The sequence below is a fragment of the Suncus etruscus genome, chromosome Y (genome assembly GCF_024139225.1).
Source record: "Suncus etruscus isolate mSunEtr1 chromosome Y, mSunEtr1.pri.cur, whole genome shotgun sequence".
Lineage (NCBI taxonomy): Eukaryota > Metazoa > Chordata > Mammalia > Eulipotyphla > Soricidae > Suncus > Suncus etruscus.
In genome coordinates this window covers 1,049,497-1,075,679 of record NC_064869.1, presented here as the reverse complement: position 1 = coordinate 1,075,679, position 26,183 = coordinate 1,049,497, and the positions used below count along the sequence as shown (strand labels likewise).

Here is a 26,183-nt window from a genome sequence, read left to right as displayed (position 1 = left end):
ACTAAATTATGTGGCATGAGTGTGCCTTTTCTAAAAGCATTTGTGTAATTAAGTTTTGTGCATTGGGTGTTGTAAAGTAATTATTAAAACATTGGAAATTAGAAAACCTTCTAAATTCAGGTCTGTAAGGGTTAAAAAATTCTCTAGGGAGAAAAGGCAACAGGAAGATAACAGCAATAAACTCTTTTTTCATGCCTCTCAGAAATTTTAAAGCAAGGTCATAATTCTGTCACTATAATAACAGATTATTGGTAAAAGAAAAACCTTTTGGTGTTTTAAAATTTAAACGAACACACAAGTATTAAAATTTGAGTCTTCTATATTTCTATTAAAATTTTATTTTGATTTTTAAGGTATTTAAAAAATTATGTGGAAAATAATGTGATTAGCCTTTTTAAATAATATAGTTAATTTTACTGCACAGTAAATACCCAGGTGTGCTTTGGTTTTAATTTTGTGCTACAGCAATGGTTGTTCTTTACCTCTGCATTGAAATAACTATTCTTTTAAGTGTATTCAAAAGGTCAGCACATTATACAAATCTGTACATTTGTGTCAAAGTGAAGAAATCTAGTATTGATGAAAAATATATATATTTAATTTTATCAGTAATATTATAAAAGCAAATTAACTAGTATCAAATATAATTTTGGTCTTAAGTTCTAGGTGTAAAAATGCATCAGATGTCTTCAACTATATTTTATAATGTCTAAACATCTTGTTAACTTGGTATATAATTTCTTTTTTTATTTATTTTTATTTTTAATATATATAATTTTTATTTTGATCATAGTGTCTTACATATTGTTGACAATAACATTATAGGTGCATATTTACATAAAATCAGGGGGGATTCCCATCACCACTTTGTCCTCCCTACACCTCCGTTTTTGTCCTACCTCCCATTTCCTCTTCCCTCACCCCCAGGGCGGCTAGAATATGTGGTCCCCTCTGTATCCAACCCACTACTTAATAGCCTTGCCCCTGTTTGGTCTTGATGCCTCCCTTATCTCCTCCTTTAACTGTAGGCAGGACTAGCTAGTTCAAGTTGCATGATTTTGCCTGAAAAAGAGAAGATAAATAAACTGGGGTAAGAGTCTAATACTCCAAAGATGGATGGAATCCTTCTAGAGGCTTTCATCATCGATATGGGAGATGAAGGAGAAAGAGAAGTTGAAACACTCCACCAGTACCAAAAAAAAGAGTCAATTATCCAGTGGGGGCTCCAGCTATATCGATAAGCACCACAAAAAAACAGACAAAAAACAAAACAAAACAAAACAAAACAAACAACCAAAAACCAAACAAACAAACCAAAAACACGCCATGGTCTTGAAATAAGAAACATGGCATAGCACATAACGAAAGAAGAGAAAAGAAGAGAAAAATAAAAAAAGAATAATTGGGGACCACGATTTCAGTAGTCACACCCAAACAGAGAAATCGACCAAAATAGATAGGTATATAAAAATAATAATAACAATAATAAATGAAGGGAAAAATATATATGAAATAACCAAGGTTTTGTGGTTTTTGTATTTTTGTTTTTTCCCCTCCTGCCCTGGCACAGTAAATATTGGGGTCATTCGAAAAGGAATTCACTTGGCCTAAGAAATATGGGGTTTCTCCGTCCTTGGAGTATACTGTCATGGGATCAGCTCTAGACTTTGCTCAGGATCATTTATTCTCCCGGTGGTGTTTTTTGGTGTGTGGAAGACTTCTGCTCTGTCCAGGGTGATACAATCAGAGCTCTGTGTGTAGAGGTCTCAGTATCTGCACAGATCCTGAGGTGGGACTTATGATGAAGTCAGTCTTTGTGGTTCTAGAGGTTCTGTTGCCTCAGTGTCGTTTTAATCCATCTTCTGTGGTTGGTGATCTTGTTCTTTGCACTGAGCCTAGGATGGCACCTAGGATAGCGTCTTTCTTTGTGCTTCCAGAAGCCCCATTCTGTTGCAGTTGTCTCTGTCAGACCTTTGGGACTAGGGATCATGATTATTGTGCAAGTCATAGTGCAAACCCTGAACTAGGGCTTTTATATTGGGCCCAAGGTGTATACTGTCTGGTCGTGGTTCTAGTAGCCAGTCATCTGTAAGTCACGATCTTGGCTTTTGGACCTACCAAAGGGTGCCAAGTCTTCTGGTTTTGTCTTGTCGTTAGCTGGTCAGGTATGCTAATCTGCTCTCAGGTCAAGTTGTTCGCATTTTCCTCATTGTCAGGATATCATGTTAGAGCTGGCCCTTGTTGTTGACCCCGCAGTATTAAGGCTGGCTCAGATGGAATTTGTTTCCTGCAGCTGTTGTGAAGAGCTGTGCCAATTCTATGTCTGGGATCCAGGGTTCAAGGCTGGATGAATGGTATCTAATCACCCGAGGTCTAAGTTGATTCCACATGACATATTTTCAAGGTAGGAGATATCCATGTATTGTAAACAACTATGAGTTCCTATCTCTAGTAGATAAGAGCTCTTTTTTTATAAGTAAGATTTCCCCTTTATTTAGTGTGTCTTTGCAGGGGGAAGTGGTGCTACATTATATTGTCGGTGTAGTTGGGGGTGGACAGAGGGGATAACAGACACAGGTCACATACCCAAAAATGATAAAAAAAATAAATAAATAAAAATGTATGTGCTCGCAAATGTATATGTAGGACCAACATTTAAAAAAATAAATAAATAAATTTAAGAAAAAAAAAGAAATAAAATGAGTTAGCGAAGTTTTTAAAGGACCAAAGTGGTGCAAAAGACTACCTTACATTTAGGGGAGAGCAGGTAACGAGATGGTGTATTACAGGTCCTATGCCTATGTTGGAAGTACAGTTTTTCCCATTGTCTTTTGGGTTTTTCTTGTGATGTGTGGGTTCCCATGCATCTTCCTATCACACCCCCTGACCTTCTTCAGGTTGGTAAAAGTTTTCGGCAAGGAGGTCTTGGAAGAGTTCTTGCATTGGGGATTTTGGACCTAGGTCCGGTTTCAAGAAACAGTCCACGTTAGGGGGAGTTGGTAGGGAGGGCCTTGCAGCATGAGTCCGCAGGGGAGTTGGCTGTCATTTCTTGCCCGGGACGAGGTGTGGGTTTGACTGGGTGACCCTTCTCTTGGGTGCTGGGTACTGGTTCATTGGGTAGGAGGTCGATCTTGTTGCTTAATAGTTTAAGGACATAGGGTGAAGTGTTTTCCTATAGAGGGAGGTTTGGATGGGATTCAGGGGTGGAGGGATAGTTGGATTTCCAGAGGGGGGAAAGGGTAAGGTGTATGGAGGGGGTAGGGAGGGAGAAAAGAGAAAAATACATTAGAAAGAAAGGGAGAAGAGAAAGGAAAGTAAAGAACAGAATAGAAAAGAAAAAAGTAAAAAAGAAAGTGGTGAGAAGAGAGGAGGGAATAGCAAGGGAATGCTAGTTTGCTTGAATGTGTTCAGTGAAGAGCATCTAGTTTGAGTCTGTATGTCACTGTTACTGCTTCAGTGGTCTGACTGGTCACGTGCTTGAAACCCTAAAAGAAGGTAAACCTAGAGATAAAGTGTATGTTAAAGAGTTTTCTTGGGGTCATCTCGTAGTGCAAACTAGGTATGGTATCTCGTGTGATATCCCGAGCTGCCATCTTAGTTTGTCCGCCCTTTGTATCCAAGAATGCCTGTGGACAGAAAAGCTGAGAGGTTATTTTAAATATAGTAAGATAGAGGCATTAATACGTAGTGTTATGGGATGTTTCCATTGGAGTCAGTGGTTTGCCGTGGTATTCTTTACCTGTATTCCTGTATACGATCTCTACAGGATTATTATGGGCCATTATTGTAGAAGGTTGATTACGTACCTGTTCTCTCTATGCTGCTGTTCTGGTGTTGCTGTTTTCTTCGTGGTATAATGTGTAGTCGAGAGTTTGTGTTGTTCATTTTTCATGTGTTTTGGGTACTGTTCCCAGGTATATGTTGACGATTACTGTGTTTGGAGTTTCTACCCTGTTAGACCCTGTTATTTGATTGTTAAGTATTAGTTTTGATTGAGATGTATGTTCTATGTGCTTCAGAATAGTGCTACCATTCTGTGTTTATCTTTTGTCTTCTGACTTACTTTGTTTAACATAACATGATCTAGGTCCATCCACGTTGCTGCAAAATCTGTGATTGTATCGTTTCTGACTGCCATGTAATATTCCATTGTATATAGATACCACATCTTAATGATCCATTCATCTGTTGTTGGACATCGTGGTTGGTTCCAAGATTTGGCTATTATACTGAGTGCTGCGATAAATAGTGGGGTGCACACATATTTTGGAATGAATGTTCTTCCAACTTGGGGGTATATACCTAGGAATGCAATTGCTGGGTCAAAAGGAAGTTCAATTCTGAGTTCTTTGAGCACTCTCGAGACTGTTCTACATAGATGTTGGACTAGGGGGCATTCCCACCAGCAGTGGATGAGAGTTCCCTTCATACCGCATCCCCGCCAACAAAGATTGTTCTCAGTATTTTTGATGTGAGCCATCCTCACTGGTGTAAGGAGGTATCTCATTGTTGTCTTGATTTGGATCTCTCTGATGATGAGTGAAGGTGAGCATGTTTTCATGTGTTTGTTAGCCATCCTTCTGTCTTCCTCAGAGAAGTGTCTATTCATTTCTTCTCCCCATTTTTTTATGGCTTTATTTGGTTTTGAGGGGCTCAGTTTTCTGAGTGCTTTGTAAGTTCTAGATATCAGCCCTTTATCTGATATGTCTAGTGAAAAGATTTTTTCCCATTCTGTTAACTGTCTTCTTGCATTAAGTAAGGTTTCTTTCGCCATGCAGAAGTTTTTTAGTTTGATGTAGTCCCATTTGTTTATGTTTGCTATTAAGGTTCTTGCCATGGTGCTCCATTCTCAAAGACCTTTTTGATATATAGGTCTTCGAGTGTTCTCCCTATTTTATTCTCAATAAACTTTATAGATTCGGGTCGGATTTCAAGGTCTTTAATCCATTTTGAGTTGACTTTTGTATAAGGAGTGAGGTATGGGTTGATTTTCACTTTCGTACATGTGGTTTTCCAGTTGTGCCAACACCATTTGCTGAATAGGCTTTCTTTGTTCCATTTCAGATTCTTGCCTCTTTTATCAAATATTAGTTGGCTATATATCTGGGGGTTTATGTCTGGGAATTTTGTTCTAACCCACTGGTCTGAGGTCCTGTCTCTGTTCCAGTACCATGCTGTTTTGATTACTATGACTTTATAGTATAGTTTCAAGTTAGGTAAGGAGATTCCACCCAGCTTCTTGTTTTTCAGTATGTGTTTGGCTATTCTGGCTCTTCTGTGGTTCCAGATGAATTTTGTGATTGATTGTTCTATTTCTTTAAAGAATTGTGTCTGGATTTGGATAGGGATTGCATTAAATCTATATAGAAGTTTGGGTAGGATATTCATTTTGACTATGTTAATTCTACCTATCCATGAGCATGGGATGTTCTTCCATTTCTTTAGATCATCTTCAATTTCTTTCTGAAGTGTTTTGAAGTTTCCCTGGTATAGGTCTTTCCCTTCTCTTGTAAGGTTGATTTCTAGATACTTGATATTTTTTGATACTATCTTAAATGGAATTGTATTTTTAATCTCTCCCTCCTCAACTTCATTGTTTGTATATAGAAACGCTACTGTATTTTGTGTGTTGACTTTGTATCCAGCCACTTTGCTGTATTGGCTGATTGTTTCTAGGAGTTTTACTGTGGATTCTTTAGGGTTTTTGATGTATATCATCATATCGTCGGCAAATAGAGATAGCTTGTGTTCCTCTTTCCCTATTTGAATTCCTTTGATTCCCTTCTCTTGTCGGATTGCTATTGGTAGGACTTCTAAGGTTATATTGAATAAGAGTGGAGAGAGTGGACTGCCTTGTCTAGTTCCTGACCTTAGTGGGAATGCTTCTATTTTCTCACCACTAAGTTTAATGTTGGCTGTAGGCTTTTCATATATAGCTGTAACTATCTTGAGGAAAGTTCCTTCTAACCCTATTTTCCTGAGTGTCTTTAACATGAAAGGATGTTGGATTTTGTCAAACGCCTTCTCTGCATCGATTGATATGATCAAGTGGTTTTTGTCTTTCATGTTGTTGATGTGATGTATCAAATTGATTGATTTGCGTATGTTGAACCATCATTGCATTCATGGTATGAATCCCACTTGGTCGTGATATATGATCTTTTTGATGAAGTGTTGGATTCTGTTTGCTAAGATTTTGTTAAGTATCTTTGCATCTATGTTCATTAGTGAGATTGGTCTGTAGTTTTCTTTTTTGGTTGTGTCTTTGCCTTCTTTGGGAATGAGTGTGATATTAGCCTCATAAAAGGAGTTGGGGAGGATTCCTGTTTTTTCTATGGTTTGGAAAAGCCTATGGAACAGTGTTAATAAGTCTTCTAGTAATGTTTGATAGAATTCACCTGTAAATCCATCTGGGCCTGGGCTTTTGTTCTTAGGGAGTTTTTTAATTACATCTTCAATTTCCTCTGAGGTGAATGGTCTGTTTAGGTTTTTTAGATCTTTCTTTTCCAGTCTTGGAAGAGGGTGTTTGTCCAAGAATCTGTCGATTTCTACTGGGTTCTCTAACCTAATTGAGTATATTTGTTCATAATATGATCTCATGATATGTTTTATTTCTTGGGGTTCTGTTGTAATCTCTCCCCTTTCATTTGTGATCCTACTGATTTGGGTGTTTTCCCTCTTTTTTTGGTGAGTTTTGCCAATGGTTTGTCTATCTTGTTTATTTTTTCGAAAAACCAACTCCTGGTCTCATTGATTTTTGTATTGTTTTCTTGGTTTCAATGTTGTTTATTTCTGCTCTGGTTTTTATTATTTCTTGCCTTCTGGTTGTGGTTGGATTTCTCTGTTGCTGTTGTTCCAATTCTTTGAGGTGATCTTTTAAACTGTTGGTTTTGTTATTTTCCTGTTTCTTGACATAGGCCTATTTTGCTATGAGTTTTCCCCTAATTACTGCTTTTTCTGTGTCCCATAAATTTTGGCATTGTAATTTGTCTCAAGGAATCTTTTTGTTTCTTCCTTGAGTTGTTCTTTGATCCAGCTGTTGTTGAGCAGCATGTTGTTTAATCTCCAGGTATTAGTTTTTCTCCATTGCTTCTTCTTGACATCAATTTTAACCTCTGTTGCATAGTGATCTGAAAGGGTACTTCTTATGATTTTTACCTTTGTGGTCTTATATAGGTTGGCTTTGTATCCTAAGACATGGTCTATTCTGGAGAAGGTTCCATGTGGATTTGAGAAGAATGTGTATTCTGCTTTCTGGGGATGGAGGGCTCTATATAAATCTATTAGCCCTAAATCTTCTAATTTTTCATTTAGAGCTCTTATTTCTTTCCTATTTTTCTGTTTGGTGGATCTGTCCAGTGGTGATAGTGGAGTATTGAGGTCCCCTACTATTATCACATTTCCCTTCATGTGTTTCTCCAGGTTTTCCAGTAGTTGCCTCACATATTTTGGTGACTCTACATTAGGTGCATAGATATTGACCAGGGTTAGTGTTTCTTGATCTAATATTCCCCTGATCAGTACGTAGTGACCCTCTTTGTCTCTGATCACTTTCTTGAGGTTGAATACAATTTGGTCTGATATAAGGATGGCTGTTCCTGCTCTTTTTTTTTTCCATTGGCCTGAATAATTACTTTCCATCCTTTTATTCTAAGCCTGTGCTTATCCTGTAACTGTAGGTGTGTTTCTTGCAGACAGCAGAAGTCCGGTTTATTTTTCCTAACCCAGTTCTCTACTATGTGTCTTTTAATTGGAGAGTTTAGTCCATTCACATTTAGGGAAATTATTGATAGAGAGGACTGTTGTGCCATTGTATTGTGTGGCGTGGTTGTTGTTACAATCGGGGGTTTGGATTGTGTAATTCATCTCTGAGTAAGTCGTTTAGGATCGGCTTAGTTTGCACAAATAGTTCAAGTTCGTTCATGTTTGAGAATGTTTTTAGTCTGCCCTCCCATATGAATGATAGTTTTGCTGGGTATTGGACCCTGGGTTGGAAATTTCTTTCATTCAGTCGTGTAAATATGTCATTCCACTGTCTTCTTAATTGAATTATTTCAAATGGGAGATTCGGTTTTATTCTTATGTCCTTTCCTTTGTACTTGAGTTTTTTTTCTCCCTATTGCTTTCAGTAGTTCCTCTTTCTCTTTGTTTTTTGCCATTTGGATTATTATGTGTCTTGGTGTTGGCTTATTAGGGTCTATTTTATTCGGGACCCTCTTGACTTCCTGGATTTGTCCTGAAGTGTCTTTCCAGAGGGTGGGGAAGTTCTCTGTTATTATCTCCCTGACTACCTGTTCTTCCCCCTCCCCTATTTCCTCCCTTCTGGTATACCCACAATTCTTATATTGTTTCTTTTGTCTTTGTTTATTAGATATTGAATTTTTCCTTCCAGTGCTTTGCCTTTTATTTCTTTGTTGGTTTCTTGATCTTTTCTTGATTGTAGTTTTCCTTCGAGCTCTTCGATGTGCTTCTTCAACTCTGTGTTTCTGCTCGTAAGGCTTGTTACTTTGTCTTTTAAGTCCTTCACTTCTTTTTGTATGGACTCTCTCATGTTCTTTGACATTTCTTCTTTAATTTGGCTGATTCGTTCTTCCATAGATTTCTTATATTTGGTAGCTAAGGTTTCTTTCAATTCTTTTAGTAATTCTTGCATTTCCTTCCTCATGACCATTTTTAAGTCTTCTTCCCCTGGATCTGTGCGTTTTGGTGGACTTGGGAACTTGCTAGGATTTGTCATGGTGTCTCCAGTTATTAGGGATTTCCTTGATTTATGCATGGTTCTTTGTATTTAATGGTGTGTTTTGGAGTGCTGTGGCTTCTATTTTCAGCCTGCTTTGGTCCCCTTCCTGAAGGTGGTTCTAGAGGGGCCTGTTGGGTGAGCTTGTTGAACCTAGCTCTTTCTCCTCCCCTTTGCTGCCTCGAGGTCAGCCTTCCCTGTGGGTCTTGTCCCTTTTCTGCTCCTTAGTTCTGTCAGCGGTGCAGTTCTGCTCCTGGCCACAATGGTTGCTGGCACTGTTGAGCCTAGTTCTCTATCCCCCCTCCTCTCTCTGAGAGTCAATGGAGCTCTGCCCCCTCCAAGCCTCCGTTGAAGGAGTTCCTTCCAACCAACCCAGAGCACTCGTCCTTGGGGAGTCCCTGGTCCACTCCAGGGCTTTAGGGGATGGACTGTTCTAGGTCCCCTGATGGGCCAGACGGCTGTCCGTATCTCCCCTATTCGGGTTGTTCAAGTTGCCCTTCCAGGCGCCCACCCGGAGGAAGGGACTCCCTTAAGCCACTCCCCTCAGCGCTTGTGGTCCCTGGGGAAGGGGCGGGGCCAGGCGATAGCGCAGGGGAGCCGGGACTCATTGGGCCGCTTCTACCTGCGTTCCTAGGTCTCTGGGGAAGGGGCTGGGCCAGGCGATGTCGCAGGGGAGCCGGGACTCACTGGGCCGCTTCTGCCTGCGTTCCTAGGTTCCTGGGGAAGGGGCGGGGCCAGGGCACGGTGCGGGGGGAGCCGGGACTCACTGGGCCGCTTCTGCCTGTGTCCCTAGGTCCCTGGGGAAGGAGCGGGGCCAGGCAACAGGCGCGGGGGAGCCGGGACTTGCTGGGCCGCTTCTGCCTGCGTTCCTAGGTCCCTGGGGAAGGGGCGGGGCCAAGGGACGGCGCGGGGGAGCCAGGACTCGCTGAGCCGCTTATGCCTGCGTTCCTAGGTCCCTGGTGAAGGGGCGGGCCCAGGCGATGGTGCGGGGGGTGGGGGGGGCAGGACTCACTGGGCCGCTTCTGCCTGCGTTCCTAGGTTCCTGGGGAAGGCACAAAAAAATTTTTTTTTAACTGCTAACATTTTACTTCATGTTTTAAACTTAAATTAGGATTGTTTTAAAAATGTTTTGTGTAAAAGCTAAACCTTAAAATTTATTTTCAGCAAAGCTCCACTCCAGCTACATTAAAATTTATTTTTCTTACAAACATGCCGGCTAAATATTTAAAAGCGCTTGTCAATTTTTCTAATGCAAGTTTTGAATGGATCCTTTTGTCTGTTCATGTGTGTGTTGTGATGAGTGAAAGTGGCCATAATGTTGTGTTTAGTGTTGTTTTGTCTGTTTATTTGTTATTTCTACATTTCATGACAAATACAATTTTTAAAGCCTTATCCATTTTTAAAATTTCAATTAATTTTTTCAACTTGGTTCAGTCTGGTCATCTAACAAACTGTGACATCCTGCTAAAAATCATGTGTTAAGCTAGCTTTGTCCTGACAGCATGGCAGAAAGTGTAGGGGATGGTAAACCCCAAATTTCTCAATGGCCATCGGGGATAACATTTCCCTGGAGAATTTCTGGAATTTGCAATCACCCAGCTTTCCTGCTATGTGTAAGTTAAGGCTAAATAATATAAATTTGTGGCTAGAGAATAGCATCTAGCTTTTAGATAATACTTAAGAAGTTTAAAAAATCATTTAGGTTCACTTTAAAAGTTTTTTTTAAAAAAATGGCAATTGTTAATTATAAAATTTTTTATGCTAAAGTCTAACAAAGTTCAGATAACATTCCCATGGTATTCGAAAATAATTTGTGTAATGTAAATTGCTAGTGTTTTTTGCCTGTAAACCCAGGCCAGAACACTAAGTAAATTCCTATTTTTTATATAAAAAATTAAATTTATGGAATATTTTATTGTAAAAAAGGGCCCCCAAATAACCATTTGCCTCCTGCCAAGCTGTTTCCTTATAAACCTCCTGCAGCCCCCCGCAGTCCTGTCCTCATCCACTTCAGAAAAGCTTGTCACCCCTCCTGCTAGCCCGCCATTCCTGCCTGACCTGTTTCTAACTGACTCTGCCTAAGGACAATGCTGAATTTAATACTCTGCCTGACTGCCCTTGATGCCCACCGCTGCCACCAACAACCTCTGTCACACCAAGGCTTAACTTTGAAACAGGTCACGGGTGTGGAACTTTGCTTACTCGGACTCTATATGCGCCCCCCTGCCCAACCATCTCCAGCCTCACTTCGGCATCACCTTGGAACAGGTGGTGGGACTTGAACTTTGCCTTTTGATACCCAATATGCTTCTCCCTATTCCCCTTATTGAAAATTGTAATCAAATTCTTGTCATTGACTCCTCCTTTCAGTTCATGATTGCCCCTAATTTAACATTTTTTGCCTGTTTCACTGGTTTATCTCCCCCATTGTTTTACATTTGTTTCTTTAGTCCTAGAACTACTGTGTTTTGGTTATTTTAATACCTAAATTGACTGTTAGACCAAAACTTGCCTTATTACCTCTTAGATATAACCTTGTGTCTCTCTCCCGCTGCAGTAAAAAAATCAAACACTGCCTTCACCCTAGCCTTATTGGGAGGCCTGTGTGTTATTGGTGTGAGCACAGAAATTTATTCATTGGTTCATACTCTAGAATCTGTTAATGCCTTATAACTGTTGTTAGAAATGTTTACAAACTTAAAAGAAGTTTACACTACTTCACTGTTGAATCCCTAGCCGAGATAGTGCAGAAAAACAACCATGGTTTAAATTTGACATTTTTTTGAGGGAGGGGGGAATTTGTGTCATTCTTATAGTAGAACGTTGCTTTTTAAAAATAAACTTGGCTTAGTTAAAGATAGCATTAGACTTGTGGAAAAAAGTCTAGAGGATAGAAATAGAGGGATTAAGATGAGTCCTGATATAAAAATTGGTCCTCCACCTCATCCTGGCTGTCCAAGCTGCTGCCAAATTTGGTCCTTTCATTGGCTTTTTGCTACTTTTTCCTTTGGGCCCTAGGCATTCCGTTGCCTCACAAGTTTTGTTAAGAATCAGGTTAATGAGGTTGCCTTAACATTCAGTGACTCCATTAAATGCACCCCGTAGGATATGAAGCTATGGATAAACCTACACTTCAACCTCTGAGCTTTAAGGAGTTTTGAGTATCTGGCTAAACGCCCTTGCTCGCTCTGCTCCAGGCTATGGAGATGCTCATGACGGGGATAGCTTGATGCCAGTGTCTGGGTGCAAACATGGCATTCCTAATATTTTGCACGCAAAAACTTTTGATTTGGTCTCTTGTTGCCATGTCCAGAACTGGAAGCGCACCCAAAAAAAAAATGTTGCTTTTTTAAAGATAAGTTAGGCCTTGTCAAGGATAGCATAAAAATGGTTAACAGAAAGTTTAGCTGAAACCAAGAAAACCTTGAACAGGGAGGAAAGCTGGTATAAAAATTGGTTCTCCACATCTCCCTGGTTATCCACCCTCTACCCACGCTGCTTGGCCTATTCATTGGGTTCACGCTGCTCATTTCTTTTGGTCATGGGCATTTCACCGCCTAACTGGCTTTATAAAAACCCAGATTGATGAGGCTTCCAAAAATCTGTGGGCATTCACTACCAGCAGCTCCAGTCTCATGAGCCCCACTTTGCTGATACTGCTGAGGGCGAGGAGAGCGCCCCTGAAGAACTGGATTTTGAGGAACTGGAACAGCTCACTAAGCGTAAGAAATCCTTTCTTACACAGCTGTGGAAATGCCTTTGATGGGATTAGCCTGGTGCCAGTAGTCAGGAGCACACCTCATTCTTTAACTTTGTGCAGGCTCTTAGGGGTAGGGCACTTCAGCCTACATCCACTGATGCAAGAACCTTCTTGCGTGCTCCCCGAGCCACTACTTTTGGGGTTCTGACACTAGGGGCCCACCAGACAGCCTAACACAGGGTTTCCACCCATCTTTGAATTAATAAAAAAGGGGGAATTTGTTGGGGACTGTTTGGAATAATTAAAAAGCCCTATCACTAATCAAAATGGAGTCTCTGAAAGTCTGAGCCAAAGTGCTTACAAGCTGCATGTAAGTAGATGTGGCCTTATTGCCCTTGGATCCAAAGAAATAGAAATAGCCTAGAGCTAGGGAGTCACTAGCTCCAAGATATCCTTGTAAAGACAGGGGACATAAGGCCCAAGCTGAGATTAGATTTTGTATTTTGTTGCTCAAATATAATGTGGATCTCTTGACTGATGATAATCTTATTAATCTTGGAAAATCAAGTTGTTCCCGTGGAACGTTACAGCCACTCCTATTGCACCTCACCCCTACTCTCTTTGTTTTGCATTGTCTATAAAAGGTCTATTTTTTCCTTTATTAAATGGACTCCTGATCAAAACCCTTCATCTCGAGTCTCTTTTTTTCCCAGTCCCTCTTCTATTTCAGGCCAGATTCCTCTTCGAGAACTGTGAATTACTGACGTGGTCCCCAGCTTTACCCGCTGGTCAGGGTCCCTGGGGGGCCACACTAATCTACAGGCTGAATTTGTGTTATGATAAGCCAAAGATTTTTACTAGGAAGTTTCTCATCTCCTCATCTTCGACTTGTAACTTCAGAGCATCTTTAATCTTACCTACAAACTTTGCATATGACTCATAAGGGCCTTGGGTAATTTTTAAAAAGTTTCCTCTACCAATGCTGTTAGAATCAATTTTTTTCCCATGATGAAAATGCAATCTCCCTAATTAAATTTAAGATTTCCTTAGGTAAAGCTGCTTGTGTCTGAATATTTGTAAATTGATTTTCTGCCATCAATAATTCATATGATAGAGTAACACCTGCCGCTTTCTTTTTTGTACCATCCGGGCTATATACTTTGGCTTTTACGCCTTCTGAATAGTACATTTCCCATTCAGTTAGCTGTTTAGATGGCAGGCATATTTCAGCGATTCTTTTAAAATCATACAAAGTCCAAGATGAGTTATGACTCCAAAGTCTTAGTAACTCCACACTGTATGGCGATTTTGGCCCATACTATTTACATGCTTTTTTAAACCAATCTAATTCTTCCATCTGATAGGGTACATAGTTAGAAACATTTACCCCGTGTAAATGAGATGAGGCGGGATTAGCAAAATTACTCTGAATAGAGCTCTGAGACTGAGCGTGTGGTTCATCATCTGAATCTGCACTGCTGTGCGATTCAATTTTGAATGAGGCCTCCCTTGTGGAATTAGCACTGGAGGTTGATCATTGTCTGAGTCATGACTGTCATGCAATTCGCTAGTATCAGGCTTAACTTTCCAAGTTGTTTTTCTTCCAGCAAAAATTTCTATATTGTTGATGGTGGGGCTGGATTCATCAGCCCACACCTTGGTCTGAGTTTTCATCAGATAGATTTTCTTATTATTCATACTGGTTTTAGCCTCACCATTTCTACAATTTTCAACTAATAACTATGCTCACAGTAATAACGTGAGCAGAAATTCTACAAACTACGATGGCTGGAGACAATTTTCATTTGAAATATAGACCACAACCATCCAACTGCAGTGATTGTCCTTAGATCAAAACCAATTAGTTTTAAACAACTCCACTTTTATACTAGAGAAACAATGCATAAGAAAAAAGGTGGCAGAATCCACATGACTAAACACAGAAACCATTTAATGGTCAGCAGAGGAAATTTCCAATGAAGTATTTCACTTACAGTTATTGAGGGTCCAGGTTCTCCCTGTTTGGGCACCATTATGTTGCAAGTCAGCCCCTGAAGAGGTTGAGTGATGGAGGGATGGAAGATGAGGTCTTTCCCCTTCAGCTCAAATCACGCAATTGCCACCCTGTCTAACTGATGGTTCTGAGGTGAAACGGTGGGTAAACAGCTCGCAGACAGTCAGGCTTGTGGAAATATTAGCTTTATTCGGTGGACAATACTGAAGTTCAAAGCCTCAGCATCAGTTCCTGCCAAAAAGCCCCTCGCCTTCCACAGACCCTTGTTTTTATTCCCCAGAATCAGGTACCACCCAATGGTGGGATCAGATACCACTCAATGGTGGAAGCAGAATCAGGCACTACCCTAGGGTGGGGACAAAATGCCAGGTCACACCCTAGGGTAGGGCACAATAACCGATCAGGTTAGGGTCAGTAACATAATAATCCCCTAAAATATACACAACAATACACAAAATACACAACAAGAAATGTTTCAGGAGACTGAAGAGAATCTGGCAAGGTGACACATCCTCTCAGTTTCTCCCAGTTACTACGCATACTGCAGCATTCAGAAACCTTCTGTTTTTACAAAAAAAAAAGGAGCTACCTTTCTAATGGGGAGTTTCCTGTAGCCAGTTTTTGCTTCGTCTTTCTTGGCCTTCTCATGAGAGTTTCAGGATACTGAAGAGATGAGTAACAGGTAAAATGGCAGATCCAGTCAGTCTTTCTCCTAGTTGCTATTCTCAAATCAGAGGCCAGACCCATCCTGCCTTCACAGCCAAAAGAGCTACCTTTCTACTGTAGTGCCTCTGGTAGCCAGTTTTTCCTGGGTTCTTTTTTGGCCTTTCTGCAGTGTCACCACTGGGAGACATTTTTCATATTCTCTCAGTCTCACTTCCAGTTGCTATGCTCATAGCAAGGTCCAGACTACCTTTGCCTTCACAAACAATGTATCATTTGCTGTATCTTTCTTGGCCTCTCTGCTGGGTCAACTCTAGGAGCCATTTTTGTCAAGTATTTCTTTGCCTTCTCAGGAGACTTTCAGGTGACAGAAGAGAGAAGAAGCTGGCAAAGGTAACAGATACTCTTAGTCTCTTTCCCAGTAGTTACTGTTATATAAGGAGCCTCATACTTCCTGCCATCAGAGAAACAGAATCTACATTTCTATTGGAACCATTCTGGTGGCCAGTTTTTACTAATTTTTTCTTGGCCTCTCTGCTAGGTCAGCTCTGGGAGCCAGTTTTTGCTGGTCTTTGTCTTCTCAGAAAAGTTTAAGAGATTGAAAAGAAGCTCTACTTGCAAAGGCGACAGATTCTCTCCATCTCTTCCAATTTTTATGCTCAAAGCATGGGCCAGAACCTTCTGCTTTACAGACAAAAAAGGTATTATTCTGCTGACGTGCTGTTGCCAGCCAGTTTTTGCTGAGGATTTCTTGGCATTTCTGCTGGGTCACCTCTGGGTGCTCGTTTTTGCTGGATCTTTCTTGGCCTTTTTCAGGAGAGTTTTGGAAGAGAGAAGAGAAGAGAAATAGGCAAAGGTAAGAGACACTTTCAATTTTTCTTTCAGTTGCTACACTCACAGTAGGATCCAGACTCCTTCTGCTTTCACAGACATAGTAGCTATCTTTTAGCTGGGGGCCTCTGGTAGCCAGTTTTTGTGGGATCTTTCAAGACATTACTGCTAGCTTTTTTTTTTCTGGGAACCAGTTTTTATTGGGTTTTCTTAGATTTCTCAGGAGAATTTTAGGAGACAGAAGAGAAACAGGCAAAAGCAATAGATCCTCTCCATCTTTCTCCCATTTGCTATGCTCACAACAGGGGCCAGATCCTTCTGCTTAGAGACAAATGAGCTACTTTTTTTGCTTGGGCGCCTCACATAGCCAGTTTTTGCTGTGGCTTTCTTGGCCTTTCTGCTGGGTCAACTCTGGGTGCCAGTTTTTGCTGGGTCTTTCTTGGTCTTCTCAAAAGAGTTTCAGAAACTAAAGTGAAGAGATACTTGCAAAGACACTCTCAGTCTCTCTCCCAGTTGCTATGCACACTACCATGTTTGGATCCCTTCTTTCTTCACAGACAAAGGAGCTAACTTTCTTATGGGTTTTTCCTGTAGCCATTTTTCACAGGATTATTGTGGAATTTCTGACGGCTTACCTCTGGGAAACAGCTATCACTATCTTTTTCTTGGCCTTTCCAAAAGAATTTTAGGGGACAAAATTGAATAGAAACAGGGAAAGCTGACTGATTATCCCACGTGCTGTGCTCCTGAAAGAGGCCAGGCCTCTAGAAACTTCACAGACAAAGGACCTAATTTGCTTTCTGAGTGCCTCGAGTAGCCATTTTTTACTAGGTCTTTCTTGGCTTTTCTGCTGAGTCACCTCTAGAAGATAATTTTTGCTGGCTCTTTATTGTCTTAGTAAAATTTCATGAAACAGAATAAAAGAAAACAGGCAAAGTGACAGATACTTTCAGTCTCTCTCCTAATTGCTAAGCTCAGAGCTGGGAACAGAGACTTCCTGTGCTGCTTCTGGTAGCCCGTTTATGCTGGTCTTTCTTGGCCTAGTCTGGAGTGTTTCAGGAGTCAGAAAAAGAAACAGGCAAAGGCGACAGATTTTTTCAGTCATTCTCCATTTGGTTCGCTCACAGGAGGGGCCAGACACCTCCTGAATTCACAGCCAAATAGTTACCTTTCTGCTGGGGGTGCCTCTGATAACCAGTTTTCACAGGATTTTCTTGGCCCTTTCTGTTGGGTCCCCTCTGGGACCAAATTTTTGCCTTGTCTTTCTTGTCCATCTCAGGAAAATTTTAGAGACATAAGAGAAGAGAAATGCAAAGGTGACAGATCCTCTCAGTCTCTCTCTCTCTGTTACTATGCTCACAATAGGGGCCAGACCACTTCTGCCTTCACAGATAAATAATTACTTTTATGTTTGACTGCCTCTTTTAGCCCTTTTTGGCTGATGTTTCTTTGCCTTTCTGCTTGATCACCTCTGGAAGCCAGTTTTTGCTGGGTCTCTTTTGGCCTACTCAGGTGACTTTCAGAAGACACAAGATAGAGAAACATATAAAGGAGACAAATAATTTCAGTCATTACCCAGTGTGTCATGCTCAGTAGGTCTCAGTGCCCTCCTGCCTTCATAGGCAATGGATCACCCTCTGCTGGAAAGTCTCTGAGCGAGTTATCGCTGTTTTTTTTTTTTTTTACTTTTTGCTGGGTCACCTCTGAGAGACAGATTGCTGAGTCATTCTTCGCCTTTTAAGGAGAGTTTCTTGAGACAGAGAGAAGACAAACAAGAAAAGGTGATAGATATTCTCAGTCACTCTCCTAGTTGTATTCTCACAGCAGAGACCAGACCAAGTCTGCCTTTACAGACAAAGGAGCCACCTTTCTCTGTGGTAGCCAGTTTTCACTGTCTTTCTTGTCATTTCTGGGAGGCAGATTTTACTCGTCTTTTCTGTCCATTTCATGAGAGTTTAAGGATAAAGGAGAGGTGATAAAGAGGCAAGGGTGACAGATAATCTCAGTCTCTCTCCCAGTTACTACTCTCACATCAGTGGCCAGAACCCTCCTGCCTTCATGTACAAAGAAGTTACCATTCTGCTGGATGCCTCAGGTAGCCAGTTTTTGCTGGTTCTCTTGGTTTTTCTCCTGTGCCACTTCTGTGAGCCATTTTCACTGGGTCTTTCTTGGCCTTCTCAGGGGTATTTCAGAAAACAGAAGAGACGAGAAGAAAAACAGACAAGGGCGACATCCTATCAGGCTCTCTCACAGTTGCTATGCTGACAGCAGTAGCCAGACTCTTCCTGACTTCACAGATAAAGGAGCGATTGTTCTGCACATCTTGTAGCCATTTTTTCTGTGTCTTTCTAGATCTTTGCAGTTACTATCGGAACCAATTTTTGCTGTGTCTTTATTGATCTTCTCAAGAGAGATTCAGGAGACAAAATAGAATAGAATCAGTCAAAGGTGACAGATACTCTCAGTCTTTCTCCCACTTGCTGTGCTCATAGCAGGGCCCAGGCCCCTCCAGCCTTCACAGATGAAGGAGCTACTTTTCTGCTGGGGCATTTCTGGTAGCTAGTTTGTGCTCTGTCCTCTTGGCCTTCTCAGCAGAACTTCAGGAGGCAGAAGAGAAGACAAACAGGCAAATGCTCAGTCTCTCTTCCATTTGCTTCAGTTTCTGCAGGGCCACACCCTTCTTGCCTACACAAAGGAGCTAACTTTCTCATGAAGTGCAATTGATACCCAGTTTTCTCTGATGCTTTCCTTGATTTTGTGTTTTATCTCCTCTGGATGCCAGTTTTCGCTGGGTCTTTCCTGTTCTCCTCATGAGAGTTCCAATAAACAGAAGAGAAGATAAACATAGGCAACAAAACCTCTCTGTTTCTCATAGTTGCTACACTCTTAGCAGGGGCCAGATCCCTCCTGCCTTAGCAAAAAAAGAGTCACTTTTCTGATGGAGTGCTCTGGTATTCATTTATTTTGGATCTTACTTGGCCTTTCTCTGTGTCACTTCTGGGAGCCAGTTTTTGCTGGGTCTTACTTGGCTTTCTCATGAGAGTTTTAGAAGATAGAAGGGAAAAAAGGAGGCAAAGGTGACATACCCTCTCAGTGTCTCTCTCTCAGTATTCCTGCTCATAGCAACGTCCAGACCTTTCTGTTTTCACATTCAAAAGATCAATCTCTACTGGGGAAACTCTGTTAGCCAGTTTTCTCTGGGTCTTCCTTGGCCTTTCTCTGGGTCACCTCTTTGAATCTATTTTCACTGGATCTTGCTTAACCTTCTAAGGAGAGTTTCATGAGAAAGAAGAGAAGAGAAACAGGCAAAAGACAGATCATCTGTTTTTCTCCGAGTTTTATGCTCAAAGCAGTGCCCAGACACCTTCTCTCTTCAGAGACAAAGGAGCTAGTTTTCTGCTGGTGCACCTGTTATAGGCACTTTTTGCTGGGTTCTTTTTGGTCTATCTGGGTCAATTCTGGGAACCAATTATAGCTGTGTTTTACTTAACCTTCTCAGGGGAGCTTAAGGAGAGATAACAGAAGAGAAACAAACAATGGCGACAGATCTTCTCAGTCTCTCTCCCAGTTCCAATGCTCATGTAAAGGAAAAGTTTCCCCTGAATTTGCTAACTGCCCTGATCACCTACCCCCCTTCACAATTCTGGGAACTTAAGTTTCCACTGAGTTTCCTAACCGCCCTAATCACTCACCTCCCTTCACAATTGTGGGAACGTGTAGACCCAGTTATAGTTTAACTTTCTTTCTGTTCCTACATGGTTTTAACCTGGTCATGTTAACCCTGTAAGCTTGCACCTGTACCTTGCAAAAATGTAATTGAGCAAATGCCAGATGTCATGTAATTCCTAAAGCCAATCAATCTACTGTACCTTTCTATTGTTTGAAATACTATATACAACTTGTAAGCTCATGGCTCAGGGCTGGCAGTTTTCTAGCTTATGCTGGATTCTAACAGCCCCTGCATATGCTTGTAAAGAAAATAAACCCCCTGTTTTTGCATGAGACTGTGGTCTTGGTGTCTTTAAATGGCGCATCATTCTCCTGGACTTAACATATGGAGGTCCCACCAAGATATTCACGCCTGTTCAGGGACATCAACGCTTCACCTCGGGGTTTTGAGAACACCGGTGCCTAGGAGGTAAAATGTGCACTTGGTGTGGGCAGTGTGACTGCCGTACGAGCCCGTGAGGGTTCTCGGTGGCGGCTGACAGACGTGTCTAGAGGGCCGCAGGTCACAGATCTGAGGGACGCCTCAGTGAGGTTTGGGGATCCCGAGGACGCTCGGAAGCCCTTCTGTGTGTATGACCCTTAGTGGGGTATACATTTGTAAACTGCCCAAGTATCGGGACCTAGGTCAGATTCTGTTTGTCTGTCTGTCTGCCTGTTTGTCACTGTGAATTGTGTGTCCTTGCTCTGTGTTGTTGCTGCTGCTGCTTGCATTTGCATTTTGTATTTGCCTTCACAGGAATGGGACAATCTGTGACCACCCCGCTGTCTCTTACACTAGATCATTGGCCCGAGGTGCGAACCCGAGCCAGTAACTTGTCTCTCCCTGTGAAGAAATCCCAGTGGCAGACTTTTTGCTCTGCTGAGTGGCCGACCTTTGGAGTTGGCTGGCCGCCCGCTGGAACATTTTGCCTTGATATTATTAAAAGAGTTAAAAGTTTTGTCTTTCAGCCGGGAGAGCATGGGCACCCAGATCAAGAAGCCTACATCATAGTCTGGCAGGACTTAAGTGAAAATCCACCGTCATGGGTCCAGCCTTTCCTGCCCCCCCGACCTTTAGAGCCGGGCCCGAACTCTCTCTCTCCTCTTTCTGTTCTTCCTGCAAAACTTGGAGGGGAAAAGAAGGAGAAGAATCCCAGTCAGCCAAGTGCCCCAGTGCTAGATCAGCTTGACCCACTGACCCCCAAACCGGTACTCTCTGATACACAGGATCTGTTACTTTTTGACGCTCCTCCACCTCCTTACCCCCCGCCTCCACAGCAGTTGCAAAGACAGGCAGCACCCGTGCCTGAGGCTGCCCAGGCTGCCCCACTTTCTCCCCCACAGGAGCCAGATTCCTCCACAGGTCAAAGTGGAGCAGCAGAGATCACGGAAAGCCCGGGGCCAGCAGGAAGAACCCGCAGCCGAAGACCCCCAAACGTGGAGGAGGAAGCCCCAGTTCCTGAAGTGGCAGTGACCCTGCCCCTCCGCCCATTTGGCCCGATGATAGATAATGGAGAAGGGGGGGAAATGCAAACCTTACAATACTGGCCTTTTTCTACTGCTGACCTCTATAACTGGAAAAATAACAATCCTTCCTTTTCAGAAAACCCTACCAAGCTTACTAACCTTGTTGATCCTGTTATGTTTTCACATCAGCCCACTTGGGATGATTGCCACCAGTTGTTGGGCGCCCTGTTCACCACTGAGGAACGGGATCGAATTCTGCTCGAGGCCCGAAAGCATGTTCCGGGACTGGATGGTCGGCCCACTCAGTTACCCCACCTCATCGATGACCGATTCCCTTTGCGCCGCCCTAATTGGGATCCGAACACTCCTGCAGGTAGGGAGCATTTGTCCATCTACCGCCAGACACTAGTGGCAGGTCTCCGGGCAGCCTCAAGAAGGCCCACCAATTTGGCCAAGGTAAGGGAAGTAGTACAGGGCCCTACTGAATCTCCCTCTGTGTTTTTAGAGAGGTTGATGGAGGCTTATAGGAGATTCACTCCATTTGACCCGCAAGCAGAGGATCAGAAGGCTTCAGTAGCCATGGCTTTCATTGGACAGTCAGCCTTGGACATCCGGCATAAGCTACAGCGCTTGGATGGTATCCAGGACCTGACTTTGCGGGATTTAGTGAAAGAAGCAGACAAAGTTTTTCATAAGAGAGAAACAGAGGAGGAAAGAGAACAAAGAAAGGAGGCAGAAAGAGAAAGAAGGGAAGACAAAAGGGACCAGAAAAGAGATAGGGCACTTACTAAAATCCTGGCCGCAGTTGTGGACAGAAGGGAAGGCAGAGTAGGAAGAGGCAGGCAGAGAGAGAGTAGGGACCTGGGCCCCTGCTCACGGCCACGGCTCGACCACAACCAATGCGCATTCTGCAAGGAAAAAGGACATTGGGCACGAGAATGCCCCAAGAAGCCCAAAAGAAAAGAAACCCAGGTCCGTGCCCATCCGGCTATATTAGCACTGGAAGAGGAAGACTAGGGGCGTCGGAGCTCAGACCCCCTCCGTGAGCTCAGGGCAAAGTTCCAAGTGGAGGGGACTAGCATAGACTTTGAGGTAGACACTGGAGCTGTACACTCTGTACTGCGACGACCCCTCGGATCCCTATCTAACAAGCGTTCCTTGGTAATGGGAGCAAATGGAAGTCAGTTCCACCCATGGACAACCAAGCGAACTATGAACTTGGGCAAAGGGGAAATACGTCACTCTTTCTTGGTTATTCCCAATTGTCCTTCCCCCATTCTGGGACGGGATTTGCTCACCAAGTTACGAGCTCAAATTAGTTTTGAACCCACAGGGCCTGAAGTAGTCTTTCGCAATCCGGCTGTTGAACCTTACAGTGAAACAGAAGTAGTTACTACTTTAAAAATTGCCACAGATGAGGAATGGAGACAAATATGTATAACTTAGAACCAGAGCAGCCAGAAACCCCAGTAGAAAAATGGCTAGAGCGCTATCCTAAGTCATGGGCTGAAACAGCAGGCATTGGACTGGCAAAATTCCAGCCCCCCGTAGTCATCACCCTAAAGACCACGGCTACCCCTGTACAAATCAGGCAGTACCCAATGAGCAAGGAAGCTAGGGAAGGAGTACGGCCACACATCAAAAGACTGTTACAGCTGGGGGTTCTGGTTGTCTGCCAGTCACCCTGGAATACTCCACTACTCCCAGTTAAGAAGCCAGGTACAGGAGACTATCGCCCTGTGCAGGATCTTAGGGCTATAAACAGTCAAGTACAGAATATCCACCCTACGGTCCCAAACCCTTATAACTTGCTCAGCTCCCTGGGCCCTGACAAAACTTGGTATACTGTCCTAGATTTAAAGGATGCTTTCTTCTGCCTTACTTTGCACCCGGATAGCCAGCCCCTGTTTGCCTTCGAGTGGAATGATCCAGATGCTGGGATATCGGGACAGCTTACCTGGACCAGGTTGCCACAAGGATTTAAAAATTCTCCTACCATCTTCGATGAGGCTTTACATCAAGACCTAAGCCTGTTCAGGCAGCTGCACCCGCAGGTAACCCTGTTACAATATGTCGATGACCTCCTCCTCGCAGCAACAACAGAGGAGGAGTGTAAAAGGGGAACAGAGGACTTAGTGGCTGAATTAGGTAGACTGGGATATACAGCCTCAGCTAAAAAGGCACAATTGTGTAAACAAAAAGTGACTTTCTTGGGCTATACTATAAAAGATGGCAACGCTGGTTAACTGAGGCTAGAAAAAGGACAGTAACTCAGATACCAGCCCCTGAGACTCGTAAACAACTCAGGGAATTCTTGGGTACAGCAGGATTCTGTAGACTGTGGATCCCAGGATTTGTCTCCCTGGCAGCACCACTATATTCTTTAACAAAAGGAGATGCTGAATTTACCTGGACTGAGATCCATCAGCAGGCTTTTGATAACATAAAGAAGGCCCTTCTGTCAGCCCCAGCATTGGCCCTACCAAATATAGAGAAGCCATTTACCCTGTATATAGAAGAAAAGGGAGGGGTGGCACGAGGAGTGCTAACCCAAGAGTTGGGCCCCTGGAAACGGCCGGTTGCTTACCTATCGAAGAAATTGGACTCAGTAGCAAGTGGATGGCCTAGATGCCTAAAAGCCATAGCAGCGGCCGCCATCCTGGTAAAAGACGCAGATAAGATTACCTTGGGGCAGAAATTAACTGTAATTTCCCCACATACCTTGGAAACCACATCAGGAAACCGCCTGATCGTTGGCTCACCAACGCCCGCATCACCCACTACCAAAGCATCCTGCTTGACAAAGACAGAGTGACTTTTGGGCTACCCCATAGCCTAAACCCTGCTACACTCCTTCTGGATACCACTGAGGATGCAGTACTGCACACTTGCCAGGACATCCTGGCTGAAGAAGCCGGGATCCGTCGAGACCTTCAAGATCAGCCTTTACTGCATTCAGAGGTAACCTGGTTTACAGATGGGAGCAGCTTCCTCCAGGAAGGTAAGAGGCAAGCGGGTGCAGCAGTAGTAAGTCTCTCTGAAGTAATCTGGTCCCAGAGTCTCCCAGAGGGAACCTCGGCCCAAAAAGCTGAGCTAATTGCCCTAACTATGGCACTTCGCCTAGCAGAAGGAAAAAGGGCAACCATATACACTGACAGTCATTATGCTTTTGCCACGGCCCATGTGCATGGGGCCATATACCAACAGAGGGGGCTGCTAACTTCAGCTGGAAAGGAAATTAAGTACAAAGAGCAAATATTAGATTTACTAACAGCTGTCCAGTTACCTAAGGAATTAGCCATAGTCCATTGCCCAGGACACCAGAAAGGAGAAGATTCAGTGGCAAAAGGAAACCGAAAGGCAGATGAGGAAGCACGATCCGCTGCTCTGCGTGGATTAAAAGCCCTAACAGTCTCAGAAAAGGTTGGACTAAAAACCCAGGGGGAGAAAGACTCTATGGACCTTCAGGGAATGGAGCTGGCAGCCCTGTCCTATGTACAACACCTCCATCGGTTAACTCACTTAGGGCCAAAGAAGATGCAGGAGCTACTGGACTCTCAAAATTTCTCTTTAGCTCCTGGGAGGGCTCGGGAACTCACTGAACAAGTAGCAAAAGCCTGTCAGCCTTGCCAGCTAGTAAATGCTTACCCTACCAAAGGCATAGAAGGAAAAAGACTTCGGGGAAACAGGCCAGGGCAGTCCTGGGAGGTTGATTTCACTGAAGTGCAACCTGCAAAGTATGGACTAAAGTATCTCTTAGTGTTTGTAGATACCTTTTCAGGATGGGTGGAAGCATTCCCCACTAAGCATGAAACTGCCCTAGTGGTGGCGAAGAAAATATTGGAAGAGATTCTGCCCCGTTTTGGGCTCTCACAGGTAATCGGATCTGACAACGGACCAGCATTTGTGGCCCAGGTGATCAGGGCTTGGCCAGGATTTTGGGGATCAATTGGAAATTACATTGTGCATATCGTCCCCAAAGCTCAGGGCAGGTAGAGAAAATGAATAGAACTATAAAAGAGACCTTAACTAAATTGGCCTTAGAGACTGGCGTAAAAGATTGGACCATGCTCCTACCATATGCCCTTTACCGGGCCAGAAATACCCCCACTCCTTCTCTTTGTAACCTCACCCCCTTTGAAATCCTGTTTGGAACATCTCCACCTGTAAAACATCTAAACCCCCTTGATCTAGACTCATGTTCCTCTACTCCTTTGCTTATCAGGCTAAAGGCTCTTGAAGGGGTCCAACAGTCTGTTTGGAAGCAGCTTGCATCCGCCTACCAGCCCGGGGACATCAAAGTGCCACATTCCTATAAGGTTGGGGACGCCGTGTACGTCCGGAGACATCAGACTTGAAACCTTGAACCTCGGTGGAAGGGACCTTTCATTGTTCTGCTGACTACCCCCACGGCAGTCAAAGTAGATGGCATCTCTGCTTGGGTCCATGCTTCACATCTCAAGCCGGCCCCCGCGCCAGGACCTGAATGGACTTTGGAGAAAACTGATAACCCTCTTAAGCTTCGCTTGCGCCGTCGAGATAAGTAACTGTAAAAATCTATTAGACACAGACACATTACAGGAAATTAGCTCCCTAATGAAGGTTGATAACCCCCATGCCCCCCAGCACCTAGCTTGGGAGGTGCTCAATGAACAGGGACGCACGGTCTGGTCCATACAAGGCCACTACCCTCCAGGAAGCTGGTGGCCAGATCTCTACCCTGACATATGTCAACTAGTGGCAGGACAGGATCCTGCCTGGGATGTGCCATACATACAGCCTTGGCCTAGTCACCATCTGCCTGAGAATAATGTAGGCTATAGAGATAATAAGTTAGGATGTGTCAATAGTAACAGGCGATGTGCTCTGCAAGAAATGGAATTTTATGTTTGTCCTAAAAATGACCAAAGCGGCAAACTAGTACAAAGATGTGGAGACTCCCACTCCTTTTATTGTGGTTCCTGGGGCTGTGAAACCACTGGACAGGCTTACTGGAATCCCACTTCTGACTGGAATTGGATTACAGTAACCCGCAACCACTCATCTCTAGAGGTAACGCAATG

General features: G+C 43.2%; 1 protein-coding gene and 1 pseudogene across 1 annotated transcript; both read left to right on the top strand.

Annotated features, from left to right (window-relative positions):
• Nucleotides 1-416: 416 nt before the first annotated feature.
• On the top strand, nt 417-535 carry LOC126000426 (uncharacterized; annotated as a pseudogene).
• A 19,782-nt stretch (nt 536-20,317) lies between these two features.
• On the top strand, nt 20,318-25,679 carry LOC126000413 (uncharacterized). The gene is given in 5 exon segments (XM_049767714.1): nt 20,318-22,551; nt 22,554-23,352; nt 23,355-23,849; nt 23,852-25,036; nt 25,039-25,679. Coding segments are annotated over 5 exon segments (5,247 nt in total). The 5' UTR covers nt 20,318-20,412; the 3' UTR covers nt 25,668-25,679.
• Nucleotides 25,680-26,183: the final 504 nt, after the last annotated feature.